Below are 23,649 nucleotides of genomic sequence, written 5' to 3' on the forward strand. Positions count from 1 at the left end.
TATGCCATAGTAAAAGTTAACAAGAACACGTAGTAAAGATTTTGCCGTTTAGGTTTTAATGCGATTAGGAGTGGTAGAGCAGGCAAAGCGGCCTTTGGTCCTTGTGATTTATGGCCTGAGAATACACATAGCAGACGCAATCGATGCTCTGACCCCAAGCCGATGGAATAAAAAGAAGACTGCTGATGATGGAGAGAACAACACAGGGATAGAAAGAAGCCAAGAGAGATACAGGGGTGAGGTGGAAGGTGGTAGAGAAAGAAGGACCATATTTAACTTAAAAATTTATCAATTGGATTTGCAAACTGCTTTGTCATAAGTTCTGCGGCTGCTGCCGCTTGCTGCGGCCTTTTTGACACCCGAAAACGAAACAAAAACCGAAAAACCGAAAATGAAAGTTGCAACTTTTTTGATTAAGCTTAAGGTCAAGGCAACTTGGCCCCAAAAGCCACAATGAACGAGATGTGTGGAAAGACGGTTGTCTACCATTCTCTGTTCGCTTGGTTTCTTCTTATTTTCTTCTTCATTTTTTTTTTTTTGGACTAGTTATCGGTTAGACACGCGGCACGTGCCAGCATTTTGTATTTGATTTACTGTTGAGGCAAGAGATTTACCATGACACAAAACAGAAGAAAGCATCGTGGGAACTCTGTGTTGGAATGGAAGGATAAGTGAATGCCATTCCTTTGGGTATTTCCGGGCGTGAAAGAATGCTATCTTAATTTGCGTGCAGGAAATATTTTTGGGGGCATTGTTAAATTTAATTCGAAAGTTTCCCAAAGAATAAGATTTCTAGTGTCTCTTGTGAAATTTGATGAATAGAGAAATATGAAAATAATATCAAAGGACCAGAAATTGATGTACAAGGACTGTCATGAACCGAGAATTAAAACACTTTCAGGCAATTGGATACAACAAAAGGTGCAAAATATATTAATTCCTTTGACTATCGATATAATTTTGAAAACCTCAAGCATTTACAGTAAGAAAATCTCATAAAGGCATTAGCATTCTAGTTAAAGCTTTACTATAAAATATTTTTAAGTTCCATAAATACAATTTATTTTATTGCAAAATGTGAATAGGAAAGGAAAAGCAGAATTATTTTTCTAGCCACAATTGAAGTCATGTTGACAAATTCACCTTCAGCCAAGAGGCATCGTCATCGGCATCACATCATGTCCTAAGCCTCACACACATACAGAACTCGCATTCAAGTGCAAAAAGCTGCATATGTGAGTACTCGCAATGGCATCAGTTGTCCTTCGGTTCCTTCTATTCCTTTTGTACCTCTGTGATCCGAAACCCCTCAGTGTAATAACTTAAAATCCTATAATAAAGCTACTTACTGCCTTTCCTCGTCTTTTTTTCATCTCATCTCGTTGTCGTTGGGCTAACAATAACTATTTTTCTTTGGATTTGGCTCGAATTGAGTTCATTGAGGTTGGGGTTGGTGCCGGGTTAGGGAAGATTGCTTGAATGAGGCTTTCTGCCACCGCAAATGTGCAAGTCAAGTCAAGTGCATACGTCAACGGATCCCTTTCCATACACCTTATTCCCTCCACTTCAACTGCAGGGCTCTCTATGTATTTTTCAAATACCCTGTAGTTAAATGCTTTCATATGGAATGTCTAATATATTGTCAGCAGAACCATAGCTTCTAAGCAGTTTATCAGGGTTAAAGATAGATGTAGATGTCGGAGGCCTTAGGCTTTATATGCTTATTTCCTGGACCTGAAAAGAGTCTCCTTGATAATAAGAACTCTTTAAATGATTTATAAGTGACACCTTCTAACAGGGTATGACGAAGTTTGTGCCACAATTTAGTATAAGGAATTTGCTATATACATTTTTTTTTATTAGTTACTTTTCTTCCTGCCAAGCCACTGGATTAAGATTGAATTTTTTTCCTTTATACGTTTTATTTTTATATTTTTTGGTATTCTTTTTGTTATCTGGTCTTCGTCAGGTGAAGAGTCGTTTAGATATCACACACAAAAGGCTGCTAAAAAATATTTTCATGTTGAAATAGAAATATTTCCTCCCGCCCCCCAATTGAAATTGGAAACGTTTTTACCATTGTGCGGCAACCGGATGTTGTACAGTTATTGGAATGTATTTCGTTCTCTATCTCTCTCTCTCTCTCTCTCTCTCTTTATTTCTTCCCCTTTGCCCTATGACAATGGACTATTAGTTGGCATTTTTCTAGTATTTTGTGTATGTGACTTTGAGTGTGTGTTGTGTGTGTTGTGTTGTTGCTGGTTGTTGTCCTTGTTGCCTGGCTACTGCTACTGCTGTCGACAGGAAATGGTAAACTTATTTCTCTTATTAATTTCGAGATGGCAATTTGTGCTAGATAAATCTGAGCAATTGTTGAAATTTTTGTTGAGCATAGAAATGCTATAGAATGAAGCATTCAAGAATTTTTTCAAGTAAATTAACCCTTTTCGCCTACTGAAAAGGGAAGGGGTTCAGTTGCATTACAAAGGGTTGGTATTTCAACAAAAAATTCCAGAATCCTTTTGAGGATAGTTCATAGTTGTCATTACAGCATTTATTAATGTCTAAAGAATTTGTATGGAGAATGCAATTTTTTATTGTGTTTTCTTTTGTGAGTAAATATTTCATATTTTCTGTTTTAATGAAAGGCTAAACAAAACAATATCGATAGCAACGGAAAACTAAATATTAATTAAATTTCAAACAAAGTGGGGGCTGATGGGAGGAGTGGGTATAATAATATGTTATTAATTGAATGGAACCGATTACAAAGCATTGCAGATGTTTAAATTTTTTCTTGCTGTCTTACACTATTTGGTTTTCCAATTTTTTTCTCTGAATGAAGGAATTCCTGACACATTTGAGCATAATGAAAATATTCGACAAAATGTTTCAAGTATCAATTGATATCGTCAGGCATTGCTATCAAGTTGGCTCTCCATCCGAAAATATGCAATGCTCGGTCATTAATTTTTTATGAATCGAATATTTTTAATGATTTCAATTATGTTCAATGGTCAATTCGAAGGATTATTTAATAACAGCATTAACAATAACTGCCACATTGACGTGACTTTTGTGCAAATTGTGCCAACGTGGCTCAAACGGGCTCAATTTTTTGCTGTAGCAAAAAAGGAGAAAAAATAAATGCATATATATATTTTAATTAAAGAAATAATTATATTTAATGTATGGCCAATGTATGCGTCGGTGTGTGTCACTGTGTGTGTGTGTAACACGTGAAACACGTGGTCCAACGCGTAGCCTCAGCCACAAGCAGTTGCAAATTAAGCAATACGATACACACACACACACACACACACACACACACACACACACATACATAAATACATATGTATACATATTAAACATATATATATTGTTAAAAACTTCATTAAGCGAATTTATTGCAGGTTGGCTGACAAAATGCAATTTAAATGCAAAAAAAAAAAAGGAAAAACACCATCGACAACAGGATCAGATCAGAAGCAAATGTGCTGGGTTGTGCAAGTGTCACTTTTAGGTCATCAATGAAATGCTCACCTCACGACATTTCTGCTTGTTTAATTATTTCAATTAAGTCGACATATATGTACGTACATACATACATACATACATACCCATAACAACAAAAAAAAAAACAAATGCGAAAAATTTCACAAAACAAAAAGTAAAGCATGAAAAAAAGTTCATCAAAAAAACGTGCAACAAAACGTAAAAATCGCAAAAAAATTTTGATTATCGTGGGTGTCTGTGTGTGTGCAAAGTGGGAACGAAAAGCGGTTGACACAAATGAAATTTCAATTTGTTTGGCCTGTCGCGTGTTGCGAATATGCAATGAACATTGCAGCCAAAAATTCTGTACAATTATTTGAGATTATTCATTCGATGTATACTGCAAAATTTCAAATTGAATACAAGAAAGAAACGAAGGAAAAAAAAAATAAACAAACTAAATTGGGTGAAACTAATGAAATATGTTTCGAATGTCAAATGCACCGACTTTTCTATGCACTTAACAATTATGCTCTTTATTTCTTTATCTTTATATTTTACTCCCCGTTTAGTTCTTCATATTCCCCTCAATTATTTAAAACCCATTTTGGATTGGGACGTGCTTAAATGCAATTTAAATATTGAAAAAAATTGCAGTATGAACAAAGCTAGTTAGGCTAGTTAGGTCACCAATTATTCGCTATCTCTGATTTGGTATTTTGATATGGTTTAGATGTTCAGCAAGCTTTTTTCTTGAAAAGAGACCTATAATTTTTGTACAAACGAGTATTGGGCTTAAAATTTAATGCTTAGAATTAACATTTTTAATTAAATAAAAAAATATAAAAAAATAACTCCGTTCTCCCCGACGGGGAATTGAACCCCGGTCTCCCGCGTGACAGGCGGGGATACTAACCACTATACTATCGAGGACGTTGTAAACATGTCTGAAAAAAGATAGCTAAGAAAAAACATAGGAGCTGTTTTGTTTCTTATCAGTATTTAAATTCTAATTTTAATCAATTTCATTCCAATTTATTAAATTTTATAAATTAACCAACTATATATAAATATGTATATACTCTTAGGAAATTTCTTTGAACTTGGTTCTTATGGTTAACATTTTGTTTATCTGTGGTTTTAGTCCCATTGATTTAATATTTTGCAAAGTATTGAGCAATAGAAAAGAGTATTAAATACTATGTTAATCGTTAGATAACTATTGAGTTAATAAGAATTATAATGAAAACAAAATCAATCGAACATTAAATTTAGAAATTGATTAATAAATTTTAAATAAATTAAATTCACTATTTTGTTAATTTGAAATAAGTTCATTGCCGTGCTGTTGGATTTTAATCATAATAAAACATTCTTTTCTACGTACGTATATAGCTTAAAGATCCATTTCGGTTGGAATAACCATACTTGGATAAAAATTGGAGCATATATGACAGTTAAAAGATACTAATACCAAAAGCCAATAAGAAATATATAAACCTTTTACAAACATTTTAAGCTTATTGCCTTAAACACCTTTTCGAACTCTGACCCAAACAATCTGTGTGAGAAGAGTTGGCTAAAACATGAATCACAAAACGAATCATGAAAAGAAAAACACTTTTCAGATTTCACCTAGAAATGGGAGTTACGTTTTCCCAAGGGTATATGATAAAGCGATTCCTGGAATTTCACATAGATTTGGTTGTCTGTTCTCCATTTGTTTGTGGCATATTTAATAATGGCGCATTAAGATGCGACACATTTGCAGTCAAGTCAACAAATTGCCAACAGCAATTCGCCAACACCCTCCATACTCCACTTACTTTATATCCATTCTATCCCGCCCCCTCCATATCCCTATCTGGCACACTCGCCGCCCACTTTTGGTTAAGACCCGACGACGTGAGCGCTTTAATCTTGTTTAAAAATGCGCAGCTGTAACAACAACAACAACAGCAGCAACAAATGCGTGACTGCGTGTTAAGGTGAAGTATACGAAGTGACTTCACTCACACACACGCAAAAAAACACCTGCAACAACAGCAACAAGGAGTGGAAACACAGAAGAAGAAATGTAAAATAATAAAAAAAAAAGAAAAACCCTCCCAAAACAACAAAAATACAAAAAAACACAGAAAAAAATAAATAAAGAGGGAAAAAATAAAGTTACCTGTATTTAGGCGTTCGCCATGTCAAATCTCTGTTCTGCTGTAGAGCATTCTAATGAGAAGTGTTCCGCCCACAAGTTGCCCCAAGTTTGCTACAACAAAAAAAAAAAAGAAGCTCAATGCTATCACAGCCGCATAATCAAAGGGCGAACCAGCAGCAGCATCAGCATCAGCAGCCACTTTGCCTTTAACTTTGTCTCACTTTTTTTAATACCCTTACCAAGTCAAACTACTTACATTCGGAGCAGATATTGAGTCGAAGGTGCTTTAGAAAAGATAACCTTATTAATCCTGAATAAGCATTAAGAACAAAGTCAAGTTGGAAAATATTCATTATTCATAAGTTTTAACTCCAATTAACCATTCACTACTCAATATAGTACATAGATATCTAATCACAGAAATATATTACTTAAAAAAGTCATGTATGAATATAATATCTTACTTTCTATTTTTCTTTGAAGCGAACCCATATTAGCACAGAGTTGCTTTAGTATATTTAAAGTTCCCTTGTATATATTCCACAAGGGTATTGACAGTTCAGTGTATGAAGGTTTATTTCTTACAACTTTTATGCTCACCTTGGTTTTACCTGTTTTATTTTTTTTGGTTTCTTGTTTTCTTTCTGTGTGCTTTTTTTTATGTGCGATATATAATTTCATATTTTTTAAGATAATTATGTCGATAAGTTGGAGAAAGGTAATGCATGCCGGGTAAATAAAGCAAGATGCGATGCTCACGGCGCTAGAGTGAACGTAAAAGAATATAAAGGACAAAAAACGAGAAAATCAGACGAAAGAGAAAGAAGAGAAAGGGAACTTACACGAATACCGTGTAATGGACTGATGGAAGTTGAGCTAAGGTTCCGTAAAAAGTATTTTGCTTGTATTTCTTCCAAAAATTGCTAAGAATTTTAATTTAAATTTTGCAATATTCTGAAGCTGAAATATTATATATACGCCCCATATACTAGAATTAGCCTTAAAAAATTTACTTTTCCGAAACTACTTGTATAATATTTTAAGCAAATTACAATGCTCTGAATATCAGACTACCACAGTAATGTTTTAGCTATTCTATAAAATATTCTATAAGTCACGTCTGTGGTCCATCAACATTTTGTAGATGCAATTTTTCTACCAAAAAAAAAAGGAATCGGATTTTCTATAGAATGCTGCGCCCTCTGTTACTCTATTCGTAGACAGAACGAGATGTTTTCTATGCCATGAAATCGGATAAAAAAAGAAAAGCAACAGCTATAGCAACAACAACATCAACAAAAGCAACCAAAAGACAACAATAATAACAAAGGCTTGGGGCTGGGGGGCTTAAATCCTTAACCTAAGCTGTTCAGCCAGCCGCTGCAATTTCATTAGAGTCGCTTGGCATTGACTTTGGAGTGTGTTGCCCAGGGGAAGGGCAAATTTGCATTTGGAGTTTTGCCGACTCCAAAAAACCAAAGTTGGAACGCAGAGAAAACTGAAAATATTTTCCGGGTTTAGGGGTAGATTTTCTTCTACCAGGCAGTCTTTCAGACAGTTCCGCCATTCATTCAATTGAATGCCAAACTCTTGGCCATTTTTAGTTTGAAAGTTCATAGAATTCGGTTTTGTAATCGATTCTAATTACAATTTGAGGGCTAAAAGATGAAGTGAAAAGGAAATGCAGGAAGAATGGTAATGAAAACATGTTGTCTCATAAATATGTAGGGATATATCATTGTACATAAAAGTTCTGTTGAAATATTAAGGTCTCTCGCTCATTTCGCCTCATTATGCATCTCAATTTGGAAGTTGCCAGCTGAAACCAAACAATAATAACTGTCACACTCATTCAGGGAGAGTGTGTGTGTGTATAAGTCTGTGTTGCATCCCAAACTAAAATCAATAGCTTCAATTATGCGCGCATGGAATATGCAATTTAAAATGCCAAATAGTTGACACTGGCCACATGACCAGCCGCACGGCAATTGCACAAAATCAACGCTACCTGGAGTAAAACCTCAGCAACATTTAGCAGCGATGCATAAATTATAGCATACTTAACAGCGCACGCACATCCCACACACACATATACACTCCAATGTCCAGCTGCGTAACAGGCTGCGGCTGTTGTTTTGATTTTGTTTGCAACCTTTAATTAGAAATATTGCCACATACTAAATGAGTCCAGCGAACGAATACAACCGGTTCACTGGGCTGAGGACAAACAAATTAAATATGCCAAAACGGAATAATTATAATTGTGAGTAGGCATAATAGATTGGCAAGGGAGTCAGGAAGAGAGGAGATGAGTAGATGGCAAGAGGAAACCGAATACGAATGGCTATGCATAACCGCAGTTGTACATTTATTTATGCATTTATGCGCAAAATTAACTAATTTAAGTGACATCAAATATTTTGGTTTCCATTCGGTTTTTCCATTCATGCTGGTTCAAAAACAAATGAGAAAAAAAAAAATAGATTCAAAAAATTACCAATCAACATAGATAAAATTAACTTCGATGAATGTTTCCAGTGCTGCTACACTGAGAAACAATTTGCTCGTTACCTTTGATGTGTCAAAGAGTGAAAGGGCCGAGTGGAATGAGAAGTAATAATAATATCATCATTGATAAACAATTTTCAACAATTTCTGTTACACTTTATAATAACAGCATATTCTGATAGCCATACTCATATTACTGTTAACTAGCTGGCGAGTTGCAATGCCAAATCAATTTGACTGACAGGAATATTATTGAAATGATGGACATTGCATCTGAAGGATACTGCTAGCTGACCAAATACCTTAGGCTTCAAATGCAAGGCCAATCACAATCACATTATGTACTTTTGCAAATACAGTTTCTACTATATGTATGTGTATGTATGTATGTGTGTATGTATGTACGTATGTATGTATGTAATGGGTACTTTAAGTGTCATCTCTCATTGTTACATATTCCACTTTTGACCTAGTTAATAATTTAACTAGTGCCTCATTTTCATCATATCATGTGTCACATTTGACACTAAAACTAATTTAATGTAAAAATGTTCAACTAAAGAACTTGAAAATTTTATTTTGTAAAACACGCAAAGGAAATGGAAAATATTTCGTTCCCGCACCTCGAGGCGATAACAAAGAAAGTGAATACGCAAGTGAAAGCAAAAGCTAGTGTGTGTCATATTTAAACTGACATATCTATTTATATGCAAATGCCACACCCACTAACAACCCAAAAACACCCAAAAAAAGAATAGATAAATAAAATAAGAATGAGTCGAGCAAGGCGACCACTTGGCCATTCGACGAAGTGGTCATACTCTAGCAAGGTTAGTATAGAAGTGATATAGGAGTTTTAAATATTAAACTCACCTGCTAGAAGACATTTAAATAAAGATCCCAAATAATAGAATTTGTTATTTTTATTGGATTATTCAGATTAACCAGGAAATTATCATTAATTTTTTTGTGTTTGAAAATTGATCAAATAATCATGGTGATAAACAAAATAAAATGAATAACTTATGGAAATAATCAGTTTTTACAAAAAACTAAGAATATAAGAAGTACACTTTCATAATAGAGTATGTATAGATAGAGGCAGTACTGTCATTCCTTGCACATGTGTGTGTATAGTATACATATGTGAGCCAAGTTTTGATATGATATTATCACTAACCATAGAACACATAGATGGGACAAACTCATGTTTTTTTGATTGCAAACGCTAGCCTAGTCATGGAACCCCAGAGAACTTCGGGAAAACCCGAACGCTCGTACTCTCAATGAGAGCGTAAAATGGGGAGAGGGCCAAGCAGCTACGAAAATAATTTAGTGTAGCACAGACTACAGAACAACGAGGGCAGGCCTATGTCGCTTGTGATTTCGTTCTGTCAATGTATGTGTACACTCGTCGGTACATGCTCGGGCTTCGTAGTGTGTGTGTGACGTGAAGTTGTACAACATCGCATTTCAATAGCTCGCTCGACCAAAATTTTTAATTTTCGACAAAACAGCGACAATGCGAATAGGTTATGCCCCTGTCGAAAGAATGTCAAGAAATATTGGCATCAGCTTCGTATGTATCCCGGTGGCTGTGCCGATAAAGTGCTCGCTTGGCGATCGGAATGTCCCTGGTTCGAATCCCAACTCGTACTCATACATAGGCCTGCCCTCGTTGTTCTGTAGTCTGTGCTACACTAAATTATTTTCGTAGCTGCTTGGCCCTCTCCCCATTTTACGCTCTCATTGAGAGTACGAGCGTTCGGGTTTTCCCGAAGTTCTCTGGGGTTCCATGACTAGGCTAGCGTTTGCAATCAAAAAAACATGAGTTTGTCCCATCTATGTGTTCTATGGTTAGTGATATTATTCTAAGCACAATAAATCACAACGCAGGGTGCGGGTCGCTGGATAGTTGGGACGTTTGGGTTGGGTGTTTGCTTTAAATGCTGCAACAACAAGAACAACAAAAAGAGAAGGAAAAAAAACCTAATAAATCTAAAGCCAATTAATTGACTTAACTGCTGGCAAAGGGTCACAATTTATGGCCACACCATAAACTTGAACCCGCACATAATAAATCATAACATTTTCCCAGATAATAGAAAACCTCCTCAACACACACACACAAACACACAAAACGGATTCATTCAGGCACGCACACACATACACACACAGACATACATATGTGCATACATACATATGTGTTCCTCTTATATGTTGCCCCGCGGCTTGAAATTTTAATAAACCTTTGCGTAAAATAAGTTTCTTTCGTGATTTCTTTTTGTTTTCACTCTTATTCGAGTAAAAATACAAAAAAATGATTTCACATAATTTATATTCCCAATCCAAAATACAGGATGTGTGCATATCCGGCGGCGACGGCGGCGGCGTTTAAGTTTTATTCCTATACAATCTGGTTTTCTGTTTCCCATATCTTTGTGCTCTTTTTAACAAGCGTTGGCGGTCACTTTACCTATTTAGTTTGGCTCAATTGTTTTAAATTATTCAGAGGAAAAGGTAAGTATTGTATTCATATATTTATGTTTCTTAATATCCATTATTAAACTATACCTAAGATTAAGTATAAAATTCTGTTCTCTTTCAGTACATTATCAGTACATTGGAGAATGAATTACATACTACCAAATCGATCTCTAACTCTAGACATAGAGCAAAATTTATTTTAACGATTCTGATCAATCAAGATCGAAGACCTGATTTTTGACTCTTTATAAAATATCTGCTAGCAAACGATTGCATTTAAGTTTAAAAATTTAAGGTTTCTGTTAAAGAGTTTTTAATTTTCGTGTTTTTTTTTTAGCAACTTGTCTTTTGTCAGTTTTTGGGGGTAAGGGAAATGAAGAGAATGCTAGAGAAGTGGAATTTGGGATGTTGCCTCGGAAGCGGCGGCTTCCGTTAACGCCGGCAGAGACGGCAGCGGCGATGGCGGCGCAATGTTAAAGTGTTTGTCTAGCTGACAGGTCGACCACTCCTTCGACCTTGTAATGCCGTCATTTACATGCTGCAACAACATTCATTACATGCCAGAGGCATCCCGAAGCCCAAGGCAAAGCCAAAACCAAATGCCTAGAAGCTGTTATTAGAGTACAAAATTTGCCAAAGGCATACATAAATCAACGAACGAATGCGAAGCAGGTGAACGGAGAGTGTGTGTGGGGTAAAGAAATCCATATAATTAAGCCATAATTGATCAACTTTTTTCTCGTTAAGAGGGACTGAAAGCAACTAGCGGTGATTCAGAATGTTGAGGCAAGCGTTGCGCTCGTAAACATAAATCCAAGTGACGCTAATTGTTTGTTGCAATTACTACAGCAGCAAGAGCAGCAGCAGCTACAACTACAGCAAATGCAACAGCAGTTGTTGCACCCTATTCAACAACGTGTGTATGCAAATTTTGGCTCTGCAACTGCTGATGCTGCAGTTGCAGCAGCAATAGCAAACAATTACTCAAACATTGTTGCAGCTGCCACGCTGCCAGTTTCGTTGGCTGCCACTTCTATTGTTGTTGCTCCCTCTATCTGTTTGTCGTACGTGCTAAATGGCAGCTTCTCTGACGGCTAATGATAATCACTTGACATTCTCCTTCTCTTCCCTTAACTATTTCATATGTCTGATATTTAAAACATGCTGGATTTCTTAATCAGAAGAGAAAAAATTGATTGAATGAAAAAAAATATTATTTGACGGTTTAGGGAAAAAATGTTAAGCCAACACTCAATAGGTTAAATCTGTTATGTAATCTTCATCGACATTTGCCTTTCGTTATTCGTGCTGTGCATTTACCATTGAGATATTTGTAATATTAATCCAATTGTATTGCCACTTGTTTTGATTCAACTATTTAACTATTCATTTATTATGTAAAATTTAGAAATATCAGACAGCCCCCCGCGGTTTTGGGTTTGATAAGCTGTCCACTCGACCTCCGCCTGAGTCTCTCACATATGGCCGAGTTACCGGTATGACTCTAATATTTTATGTCATCTGTCAGCAAAAGACAATCAAATAGCTCAACAAATCTCCTGCCAGGCCCGGCAAGATACCCGTATAATCCTATTTATATGCCATATAATTGGAGTTCCTAGTCGCCTCTTTCCTTCCACCCCCAACCAAATGCTTTCATCTCTGGGCTAAAGAATGTATTTGCTGGTGGGACTGCTGCCATTTATGCTAAAGATGAATTTCAAGTTTGCATGCAAAGGCCACAAATGGGGCGTGTATAATGCCTACAAAATGCAAAAAGGAGGCAGAGTTAAAGGAGAGCTGATACCATGCACAGCAGGAGGACATATGGACAATAAATCAGAATTAATGCATGGCCATAATAATATCAAAATGAATATTTTTGCCAAAATGCATATACATACCTAGAGATACATATATGAACCTATTATACATATACACAGGACTCATGACTAATTCTAACAACTGAATAATTATTTGATTTATAAGACAAACGGAGCGGAAAGAGCATAACATGCAGCTAAGAGAATTTCAAATAAGTTTAAAATAACTTTATATGTCTGTGTATGTACAAGGATAAATAATACATATCGAAAATATGCACAGACCAATCATATCTTGAGGAACTAATTTTTTTCTCCTTTTCTTCTTATCAGTGTTGAGCTCTTTAGTAGAGTTTCTCTTTAGAGAATCCAAATGCAAACTAATTTCTATTGTCAGCTCTCGTAAGTGTGTGGTGTGGACGAAGAGAAAGCACATGTGTTGGCGACATCCTCAACAATTAAATAAACAGTTCGTAATGCTCCTTTCGGGTCTTGGAAACGGAACTTAACTTATATCCTTTATACTCACCCCACAACTCGGACACCTCCACTGCTCGTATCATTCTTGGCTGAGGCTGTCGTATGGCAGTTTGCAACTGCAAAGTGATATTAATTATGGGCTTTTGTTGCAGTTGCCCTGTCGCATGCAGAGGTCTAACTGAGTTCATCTCTTTCACTCTCCTGTAGTCTATCTCTTTTGCTCAGTCCACAATTTGCTCAACATGTTCATGAGGCTCAGAGTCAGGCTTCAGTTTTGGGTTCTGGCTTCATTTTCTTCTCACTGATTAAGTGACTTTGGGGCATGACACAACTCTGCGGCTTTTGGCCACTCGCTTCGTTTCTCTACATCTGTCTCTCTCGCTCTCTCTGTGACTCTCTGTCTATCTCCCTCTTTGTCTACAGCTAGACAAACAAAATTTGTCGCAATTAATGGTGAACAATGTACACAAGCATAGACTATGATGGAATAGGAAATTTACCCAATTGGGCCAATGCATACCTATTATTGTTTGTGTCCCTGTGTCACTGGCTAAGGATAGACAACTTAGTCAACTAATTCCCATGATTTTCATCAGATAATTAACATATGTATAACTAACTAAAGAGGGAGTTGTTCTTCAAAAATTTTAATATACTTAAAAGTTTGTTGTGATTCTAAACAGATGTTAAGATAAATATTTCATGTGAATGAAATTGAGAATTGAAATAGATTTATGTAACCTCATCATATCAGTTATAATTGATTATTGTTTACAAAGATATGTTTTTTAGTTTTTCTGGGAATTTGAATGAAATTGCAAATGGCTAATGGCAAAGTGCAATGTAACTAACCCATTTGTTTTCTTATTGCTGTACTTTGGCGAAGAAACATCAAATGTTTCAATTTCAATTTCTGTAAATATTAATTTTCAGTTTGGTAGTCAAATTGAAATTCCGAAATTTACGTCATTAAAGTTTTAGCCATGCTTCGGCTAGATAATTTCCACAATAAGTTTTGAGTTAGCTGGTGAGATTTTTAATAATTGATAATTATTTTATGTGATTGATATTCCATTTTGAAAAGGATTCATAATTTCATTTACTGTGTAAATCGATGCCATACAAATTTATTGTGGATCCTGAGCTGACATGGCGTGAAGTGCTGCATTTGATAAATGTTTACAGATACAATTGTATCTGTGGGTGTGTGGGTAGGAGGGAGGTCGAGACTCCGTGGTAGGGGATGCGGAAAATGTGCTACTGTTTATGCAGTTGTTCGGAGTGGTGTAGTAATTTCAATTTATTATTCCACTATATGAGCTTTCGCACTTAACTTGCATGAATATATAATGAGGTTGAGCTTGGGCTATATATGAGAATAAGGGGAAATTGAAACGGTAATGCGAACGGTTGCGTTTTGGGTCTCTGACCCGACGCGCCTGGCTATGAGACAGCTAAATTGAATTATTAATAATACGCAGCGGCATGGCATATAACAACACATTCGACTATGTGGCCTAAGTATCTATAAATATATATCGTGGTTATGAGACCTCATTTCTATCCCAAGTGAAAAGGCGATAACCTTGGGACAACCAAAAGAAAAGTAAAAAAAAAAAAAAAAAATAAGAAACCAAAAGGGAGAGAGGACAGACCTAATCGTACCACTTACGACCATAATTTGTCAATTTTCTAAACAATTCCCCAAAGTCGCATCCAAATGTCTGGCTTTTGGCACCCATTACAGCTCATTTCTCTTTTCTCATTTGCTTCTGCTCTTCTTCTTCTTGTTTTTCTTTTCTGTCACAAAACGAAAGGGACAATTTCGGTGTGAAAAATGAAAGTGAACCCTGTGACTTTGATGGACCGCAGAAAAAATAAAGGAGCAAACGCCAACAGAAAAAGCAGAAAACGCATTTAAATGCCGTTGTATGCATAAATTACTCAAAAAGCTGACGTTTTCAACATAAACGTGTAAATGAGTTTGAGTCTAGGCTTTCACGGTTCTTTTTTGTTGGCACTCTTCTCTGAATGAAAATGAAATGAATGTCAAAAAAGGGACTACATTTGGGACTTGTTGCTGTCGTTTCGTTGAAACATTTCCAACTGAATCACGATTAATCCTTATGTGGGATAACTCACAGTTCCAAGCGGAAATGGCATTTCCATTACGCAGTTTATGTAACTGAGGAATTTTAATATTCTATACCAGAATGCGCAATGTTTTATTTTGCATCTACTTAAAAATATGTAAAATGTTTTTATTGTAATAATAAAGAAACCCAAAGAAATATTGGCGCAAAGTTTTCTCATCGGCATCGCCCAACGGTTATCGATTAAAATATTTTACTTTGTTTCTGACTATGTGTGGGATTATATTTTATGGAGGGCAGCTTTGAGAAATAGTTCTTCTTTTGGGAGTATTCCAATAACTACAACATCGAACGAACCTTCTTACTAAATAATGGAATTATTTTATTTGCACTTAAAATTATTCTCACCAAATGTGATCAAAACTTTATGGTAGATATTAATAGATTTATACATAAATAAGTATGTATATAGCTTTCATAAAGTGGCCACAAAATGTGGTGTGTAGCCATAAGCAAACTTGAAAGTTAAACTAAAAGCATAATCGAATAGAAATCAAAGGTCCATAAGAGACAACTATTGACAAGTCGACACTCATATCCCCTATTACTCTCTATAATAGAGTTTTTTGACTATTCGTTTTAGATGACTCACTACAAGTTTGTAGTCCATTATGTTGTGGATTGGGATTGTACTCTAGGAAGGGTATAGTTTTGATAATTTTATGGGAAAACGAGTCATTAGCAGCTATATTCTTGAACCACAGTGGCTAGAATGTTTGAGGCTTCAAAGGGGAGCAACCAATCCTTACGTTAACATAAGGATAATATTATAAATTCTTATTTATATAAACAATTCGACTACGGATTATTTAACGTAGTTAACAAAACGCTTTCTACATTCTCAAGTACTGAGTTTTAATGTAAGGGTATAAAAATGAAATATTGTATTATATATATTAAGTGGTATTCAATAAACTTATATGCGTGTGTGTGTTCTATAATGAACAAATGGCAAATAAAATTTCACTTAGGTAACAAGAAAAGGAAATTGGCGCCCAGAGTTCGATTCGTTTTTGTTTCAGCCAAAAAAAAGAACAAAAAGGAAATGTGAAAAAAAGAACATTACAGCCCCTTTGTGAATTTGGCCGAAAAAGATAACTGCCGGCCAAATGACACATATTAGGCCAAGGTAGGCAGCCGCCGGCTTCAATAGGCCCATGTGAGTGGGTCTCTTTGTGTGTGTGCAAAATCAATTCAAGCTCAATTTCCTTTTGAGCGAATCGTGTGTATGTGTTTGTGGGTGTGTACACCGAGATCCGTGTCGTACGTGACAGTTGTGTGGGAAAAGTGCTGAATAAAAAGAAGATATTGCCAGAGTGTGAGAGACGGACAAGCATTCAATTAATAACACGAATCCTTTTACGGTCAGTACGTTAATTAATGCACTCGTCCTTGCTGCTGCTTCTGTTGCTGCCACTCTCGACGCTGATGCGATGATTAATGCTTAATTAAAGTTAAAAGAGCATGCAGAAAAAAGCGGATGAAAGTTGGCGGCACTACCAAAAGGATTACATACATCATGTTTAATCACAGACATTATTTACAATGATATCAACAACGTGGATGCATTATGAGCTGATCAAATGGACCAAAAATTCATCGAGCAAGAGACTTATCGACGGATTTGACGAGTACCAATAGTTCTGAATACATATAGAAAATATCATGAATGTTTTTCATGGTTTCTTGTAGCTTCTCAAGGTAAGAAAGATTATATATGTAGATGGGGCTGAAATAATTTCAATGTGTATAATTGATGAAAAACATTCACTTTAAGCGGACAGTATTTACAATGATTCAACAAAAATTTTAATATTTTGTATACTTCTAAACTGTGAGATAAAAATGTATATGTATGTAGTTAAAATGTTTAAAGCCGTGCATTGTTAATAAAGATTAAATGTCAACAAGCTACTTTACTTCAACATTAGCTAGTCATCTGGTTTGAGTATAAATTTTTTTTAAAACTAAGAAAAAAGAAGATAGACTGAAAATAGGATAGCAAGAATAAGGAATAATGAAGCAAGTAAGTCGACTCGTCGACTCGGGTATACCATACACCAGGTGAAACAAATTTTTTTAAATTTCGAAAACCAAATGTACATATGTATGTCTATTAAATTGTTTTTACATGTTTCATAGTATGTGCTATCTCGCTCACTCTACGAACACACGAGCACTCTAGCGCCGCTACTAGCCAACGGCCAATTCTGGCCTTGTGGACCGCGTAGTAAAATACGTTCATACGCATATTTTGCATGTTTCTAGTCCGATTTCAATAAAATGGTAGTTGGTAGTTTTGTAGAAATAGATAAGATTAATTAGTCTGCCGAATTTGAATGCGATAGTCAAAAAACTACAGGAGAAAATCGGTTTTTTCTTAATTATGGAGGCGGAAGTGGGCGTGGCAAAATATGAAAATATATATACTCTGCGCGAATACTAAGCCAGTATACATACTAAATTTGGTGACTTTAGCTTTGTTTGTTTTTGATAAAATCAGTTTTGTTTGATTTGCGGGGGCGGAAGTGGGCGTGGCAAAATTTTTAAATAGCCAGTTTCTGCGCGTCTATTAAACTAGTCTGCATACCAAATTTGATGTCGGTAGCTGTCATAGTTTTTAAGAAAATCAGTTTTATGTAAATTCCGGGGGCGGAAGGGGGCGTGGCAAAAAGTTTAAACAATTAGTTTCTGCGCGCCAACTAAACGAGTATATAAACCAAATTTGATGTGTCTGGCTGTTATACTTTTTAAGAAAAACAGTTTTATGTGATTCCTGGGGGCGTAAGGGGGCGTGGCCGTAATTCCAATTAACTCTGAACATGTGCATACTACACGAGTATACATACCAAATTTGGTGGCTCTAGCTCTTATAGTCTCCGAGATCTGCGTGTTCATACGGACGGACGGACGGACGGACGGACGGACAGACGGACATGGCTAGATCGACTCGGCTATTCATCCTGATCAAGAATATATATACTTTATAGGGTCGGAGAAGCTTCCTTCTGCCTGTTACATACATTTTGGCGACTTTAATATACCATTTCACCCTATGGGTGTATGGTATAAAAAGATATTATATAATATTAGATAACAGCTTTTGATCCAACTAACAGCTTTTCTTCCCTTCCAAATGAAGGTACTGTTGGGCATTACCATTAATTGTTATTTCAGCTATTCTCTTTTTGTATATATGTATGTAGTTCTCTTTTGAATTTTCAAATGCAAAATTCCTTTTTGATATTCCATTATGTTGTCTGAGGAAAGTTGCGAACTTTCCCTTAGGTTCTTTAATTAATCTTTCACCTAATGCCAAAGCAGAGGTTGAGCTAGATTTTCTGCTGTTGCAATTTCCATTTTACTTTATGCACTTTAGTCCTTTTATGAAAGTGGTCTGTATCCTTGTGTGGGTGCGTGTGTATGTATGTGTGTGTGTGTGTGTGTGTGTGTGTGCAGAGCAGCTTAAAGTCATCCTTATCGCCTCAGTAAGCAAAATGCAGCCGCCGTTCGAGTTGAAGTAAATTAATTAACAATGTTTATTGTTTACACAATATGCGAATATATTCAACGGAAGAGGGTGAAAGGGAACTTCATCTGCAAACTGCAACTGGCAGTTGTCTGTTATCTGTTGCCTATTGTCCTTGTTGTTGTCCTTGCATGTAGTTCAAATTGCTGCTACTACTTCTGTTGCTGTTGTTGTTGCTGTGTTTTGTGGCCGCATCGCCTGACTGACAGTCAATTTGCCACGGCACTTAAATGTTGAGAAATGTTTTACATTATTTGTACATGTTGGCAAATTTAATTAAATGAAATTATTTGCCCTTATTTTCTTGCATGCAAACGATGATTCTTCTACCATTGCTGCCGATGCTGACTGTTTGAGTGAGGAAGAGCGAGAGAATTCATAGGTCAATGCAACAATCCGATAATTGGTAATTGTATAATATTTGCCAAGCATAAGCCTGCGGCCAGATGCTTTTAATTATGTCCATAATAATTAAGATTGCCCATTGGTCAAGTTATTGTTATGCTGACTGACATGGAATTCGGTTAGAGAATGCATTTAAACCAACTTGCTTGTCAACTTATTCATTGATTAACTTAAATAATAGTTAAATGACTTTACAATATAAACATTTCAATGACATCGTTACCAGCCCAACACTATCTCATGCATACAAAGTGCTTGCCTTTGGCTTTTCAATCAACTCACATTTTTTTTCTAATTACATTTGAAATTATCAAAATTTTTGCCACAACATGATCGTTCACGAGCTAAAATTAGTTGTCAATCGAGTTTACAGGCATATGGTAAATCCCAAACACAATGCATTATGCAGTCCAATGAAAAACTATTTCTATTTTGCAGTGCTCAATCAGTCCAATTGGCCGAGATGCCATTTTGCTGATCATTCACAATACCTTTTTGCTGTATTACATTATTAATAGATTCAAGCATTTGGCGCAGGGTGAGAGAGGATCTTGGAATATTTATTAATTTTAATAAACGTATAAATTTTCCTACTTAGCATCCATAAATTCACCTGGCCCTGTAAACACTTTTTACTATATACCTTTCGTTTATGAGACACCAGCCTTGCCAGACACTGATAGAACTTGGAATGCCGTGCTGAAAACTCCAACTTGGCAGTGCTTTGAGACAATTTTCCTTCATAACATGGCCCTCATGGTGCCATTTATTTTGACAGTAACGGTGGCGGTAAGATAAAATATTTTGTTTTCGATTATTTAAGAGTTAAAGTGATAAATTTTTGTTTGTTTCATTAGAACTACAAATTGCTATTTATGTCCTCTTTGCTGTGTGTTTCAAATCTTTTCATGCTTTTGTTGTTCAGCTCGCTGATTGCCGAATTTCTTATGGTGAATGGTTTGAAGCAGATTCTTCAACTTTCTGTGATCTTTGGCTTGGGTCCTGTAAGCCAATTTGTGTTAGTCTGTCGTCTTTTGGACAAAACTTTGGTAAGCATAGAATAATATATCCTTGAACTTGCAATTCCTGGCATATTAATCCATATTCTTTACTACATCTTCATCTTAATTTCCATGAGCTTTCAATTTAATTTACCAACACTAGTTTCTGATTGCCCCAAACTTACTTTCTATTTTTCTTTGGCAAAAATCAAACCAATAAGCTCAGTGAACTATACCAAAGAGAGCCAAAAATCACTTTCCCTGCATAAAACTGCCAAAGCTCCAGACATTTATGACAGGTACCCGATGGGGCAGAGGTATGGTGAACGGTGGGGCATGTGTAAAAGTAAAATCGCATAACGAAATTGTTGCTGAAAAGTTGAACAAATATTGAGGTCAGCAAAATGTTGGCCAATGTGCATTGTTGTTGCCAACAAAAACTGTTTTGTAGCCTTTGGCATAAACTTTTGACACGCTCAGTACTCGGCAACGGCAACGGCTTCAGTTATGGCTCCTGCTCGTCCTACTACTTCTGATTCTTCTCTTGCTGCCTCTGGTGCTGCCACTGCCACTTCTACTGATGATGATGTCCATGATGATGTGCTGGGCCAAAAAATATTCAATGAAAATCAACAATCGTCGCTTCAGTCCTTCTGTTTGTCAATACAGAAAAAAAAAAACAAAATGGGCCAAAAATAAACGAAAATAGTTGTTGCTGTGACTTTCAGTCGCAATGCAGACATTGAGGTAGCCTCCGGGTCCGTTTGCAATGCCTACGCCTTCTCCCTCTACCGACTGCTTTTGCTTATTGAGATATTGCCGCAAATGCCTTTCAATTTTTCGTTTCACGAACATGCCTTGACTTTCCATATTGCATAATTGATTGTGTGTGTGTGTATATGTGTTTTCCAAGCAGTCAGCTTTGTTGCCTTACCTCATCACCTCCTCCGCCCCATTCATTTGCATTTATGCACAGTTTCAATATGCATTGAATTTTCAGTTTGCAGGCATTTCACACTCTCCATGTAGAAGAAGGAGTCTTTAGTGACATTGTCAAGTTGCAATCGCTTTTTGCGGCTTCTGTGGTAATAATTGAATTTGCATTTTCACATTAAATAAGTCTTCTTATACTCATTTCCATTATGTTGCGTCTGCATTTGGAACTGAAATTTATGGGAAAGCCTTTTCTATAATACATCAACTTTACTTAAATGGAAACAGTTTCTGAAAATAACATTTTTATGAATATTGCTCAATTTGATTAATCTAGTTAAAGCACTTAATTTTGGGAGCATTAAATTTTAAGTTGATCTAAATTTAGCCATAATTAAACGTCTAGATTGGGCTAACAAGTTTCCGGTTAGATGAAACAATAGACAATTTCAAAATTTAAAAACCAAAAGTATGAAACATTAGTGTAATAGTTAGGAAAACTAGCTAAAAAGTTTTCTCTTTTACTTTTGCCTATTTTGGCAGAGAGCATAGTGGAGTTTCATTTAGGCATAATATACTGTAATATTAGGAGATATTATTAAGACTTACAACGATCTTAATAAGACTCTCTATACAAATTTCAGGTAGACGTTTTTGTGGAATTCGATTGGGGCATCCTTTAGTATAAATTTCGTAAGGTACATTAAGAAAATAAGCCAAATGAAAGTTAATTCAAAATAGTCGGCAAATTAAAATGAAACTTGCTACTGTTTGAATATGCGTTATGTTTGGAATTGGCTTTCACTAATTGGATAGATGGCAATAATATCACAGTCCGGTGAGTAACAAATATATATTTACATTTATGTGTGTCAGTCTGATTTCTACAGATGTGTATATATGCACGAATACTTTTCAAAATTCAAATGCAATAAAATGTTGATACTATTTTATGGAACAAAACTCACAAGAGGCAAGACACACAGGCCTCATTATGGCGCACACACACACACACACATACACATTTGCCATATTTGTGTTTATGTATTTATGTTTTCATTTGAAATATATGTATATAGAAAAACTGATGATGATGGCGCTGAGAAAAGGGGCTGAGGAGTGGCAAGAAGATTGCAAATTGCATGTGAAACTCCCACGAGTCTAATAACATGGCGAAACACAACAAAGACAACAACAAGTCAAGAAAAACAGTTCTCAATTGATGAAACGACGGAAAAATACTCTATAAAGTAAAACTGCCAAGAAACTAAAAAGTGAAATACATAAATTATTTCTTATTGTACATAATAAACAAAAAAGGAATCTACTTAAGATACCTGTTGGTAAAAGAGGAAAACCTTTAATCAGTCTCTTCATAGATAATATGTTTCATAGAAGAAAAAAAACTATTTATAAAGTAAAATTATTATATAAAAAAAAAAAAAAAACAAATCAATGTGCATCTATTTTTTCATTTAAATTATTCAATAATTTAAGATAGCAACTATATAAAATACACATTGGTTAAGTTAGTTAAATAATTCGTACTTGTTATGTTTAATCAAAAAAATTTGCAAATTCCTCAAGAATTTTTAATAAGAGATACTTTCTCATTTAGTTAGATGAACCATCGTTAAAGTGTAGAAGAACTAGAAGTACTCTCAACAAATCTCAAGTCGTGATATAGCCGCATAGTAACGAGCTGCCACGACCCAGTGCCTCCTGACTGTATAATGATGAGCAACAACAAGAATACATCGTGTCTCTAAGCATGAGAAATTTAATTTTTACCCCCAATACCCCGAGCCCCACACCCAACACTCTGCCCCTTCCTCACAGTTCTTCCCCCTTATAACGAAAGCGTGGCTACACACCGTGCCACATAATTGTGTATTCAAGTAAGAGATATGGGACTTGAAAGAAGCTCTATCAGTGGAGTCAACGTCAAGGCTGGAAGGGGAGCTGGGTTGGGTTGGGCCTTGCCTTAAATTAAGATAATGACATGTGAGGCAGTGTCTCGTTTGACTTTAAAAAACACAGCTAGATGTAGATATGTATATATAAATGTAGCGTGGAAGTTGTAGGTAGAGTAAAGTAGAGTGCGGTTGGCCGTGTGGTTGTGGCTTGGTTGGTAAATTGCGATAACATTCAAAATGGCCTCATGGTGGCTCACTTTCAAACACTTAACCCTTAACAAGGCACGCACTTTTCTATTTTACATTTTTCTCTCTCTCTCTCTTTGGGACAACTTGATGGCAAATTGCCAACGAGTTGGCTACCCATGATTAGAGTGAAAAAGTGGTGTGGGTGGGTGATCAGGTGAGAAAGGGTGTTGGCTTCTACATTAGACTCTAGTCGTAACTTACCCCACAAATCATTATTGGTTACGGATACACAAGCAAAAACATTTGAAAATGTATGTCACAGACTAAAAGTAGTGTAAAATGTCAATAAGTTGTGCTAAACTTATGTTAAAAAGTCTGCAAAAAGCAATCAAAGTTTGTAGCAAGTTTTTGCCTCTATAAAATTGAACTATATAAATTTTAACTGAATGAATAAAGTATTTGTTTTTGACGAAAATTTAAGCAGATTTTTCTATTGGAGGTGGAATCCAATAAATAAAGCATAAGAATAATAAACTATAGACTAAATCCTGTAAAGTCAAATGAAAACAGAATGAAAG

General features: G+C 35.8%; 1 protein-coding gene and 1 non-coding gene across 2 annotated transcripts; one reads left to right on the forward strand and one right to left on the reverse strand.

Moving 5' to 3' along the window:
- Positions 1-4,356: 4,356 nt before the first annotated feature.
- On the reverse strand, positions 4,357-4,428 carry TRNAD-GUC (transfer RNA aspartic acid (anticodon GUC)). Its single transcript has one exon. It is a non-coding gene; the product is annotated as a tRNA-Asp (tRNA).
- A 14,869-nt stretch (positions 4,429-19,297) lies between these two features.
- On the forward strand, positions 19,298-22,323 carry LOC137572946 (uncharacterized). Its single transcript, XM_068284801.1, has 7 exons — positions 19,298-19,412; positions 19,471-19,570; positions 19,631-19,821; positions 19,890-20,081; positions 21,611-21,659; positions 21,783-21,804; positions 22,046-22,323. Exons 1-5 carry the CDS (start codon positions 19,362-19,364, stop codon positions 21,647-21,649), a joined length of 573 nt encoding a protein of 190 aa, XP_068140902.1. The 5' UTR covers positions 19,298-19,361; the 3' UTR covers positions 21,650-21,659; positions 21,783-21,804; positions 22,046-22,323.
- The last annotated feature ends 1,326 nt before the right edge of the window (positions 22,324-23,649 follow it).

Source organism: Drosophila tropicalis, unplaced genomic scaffold (genome assembly GCF_018151085.1).
Source record: "Drosophila tropicalis isolate 14030-0801.00 unplaced genomic scaffold, ASM1815108v1 contig_393, whole genome shotgun sequence".
NCBI classification, from domain to species: Eukaryota; Metazoa; Arthropoda; class Insecta; order Diptera; family Drosophilidae; genus Drosophila; species Drosophila tropicalis.

Excerpts from the sequence above, each read along its gene's own strand:
- LOC137572946 (XM_068284801.1), top strand. The coding sequence starts at position 19,362 with ATGATCGTTCACGAGCTAAAATTAGTTGTCAATCGAGTTTACAGGCAT. Across the intron at positions 19,413-19,470 it reads ATCGAGTTTACAGGCATATG|TGCTCAATCAGTCCAATTGG; the intron begins GTAAATCCCAAA and ends TCTATTTTGCAG. Across the intron at positions 20,082-21,610 it reads GTCTTTTGGACAAAACTTTG|GTAGACGTTTTTGTGGAATT; the intron begins GTAAGCATAGAA and ends TACAAATTTCAG.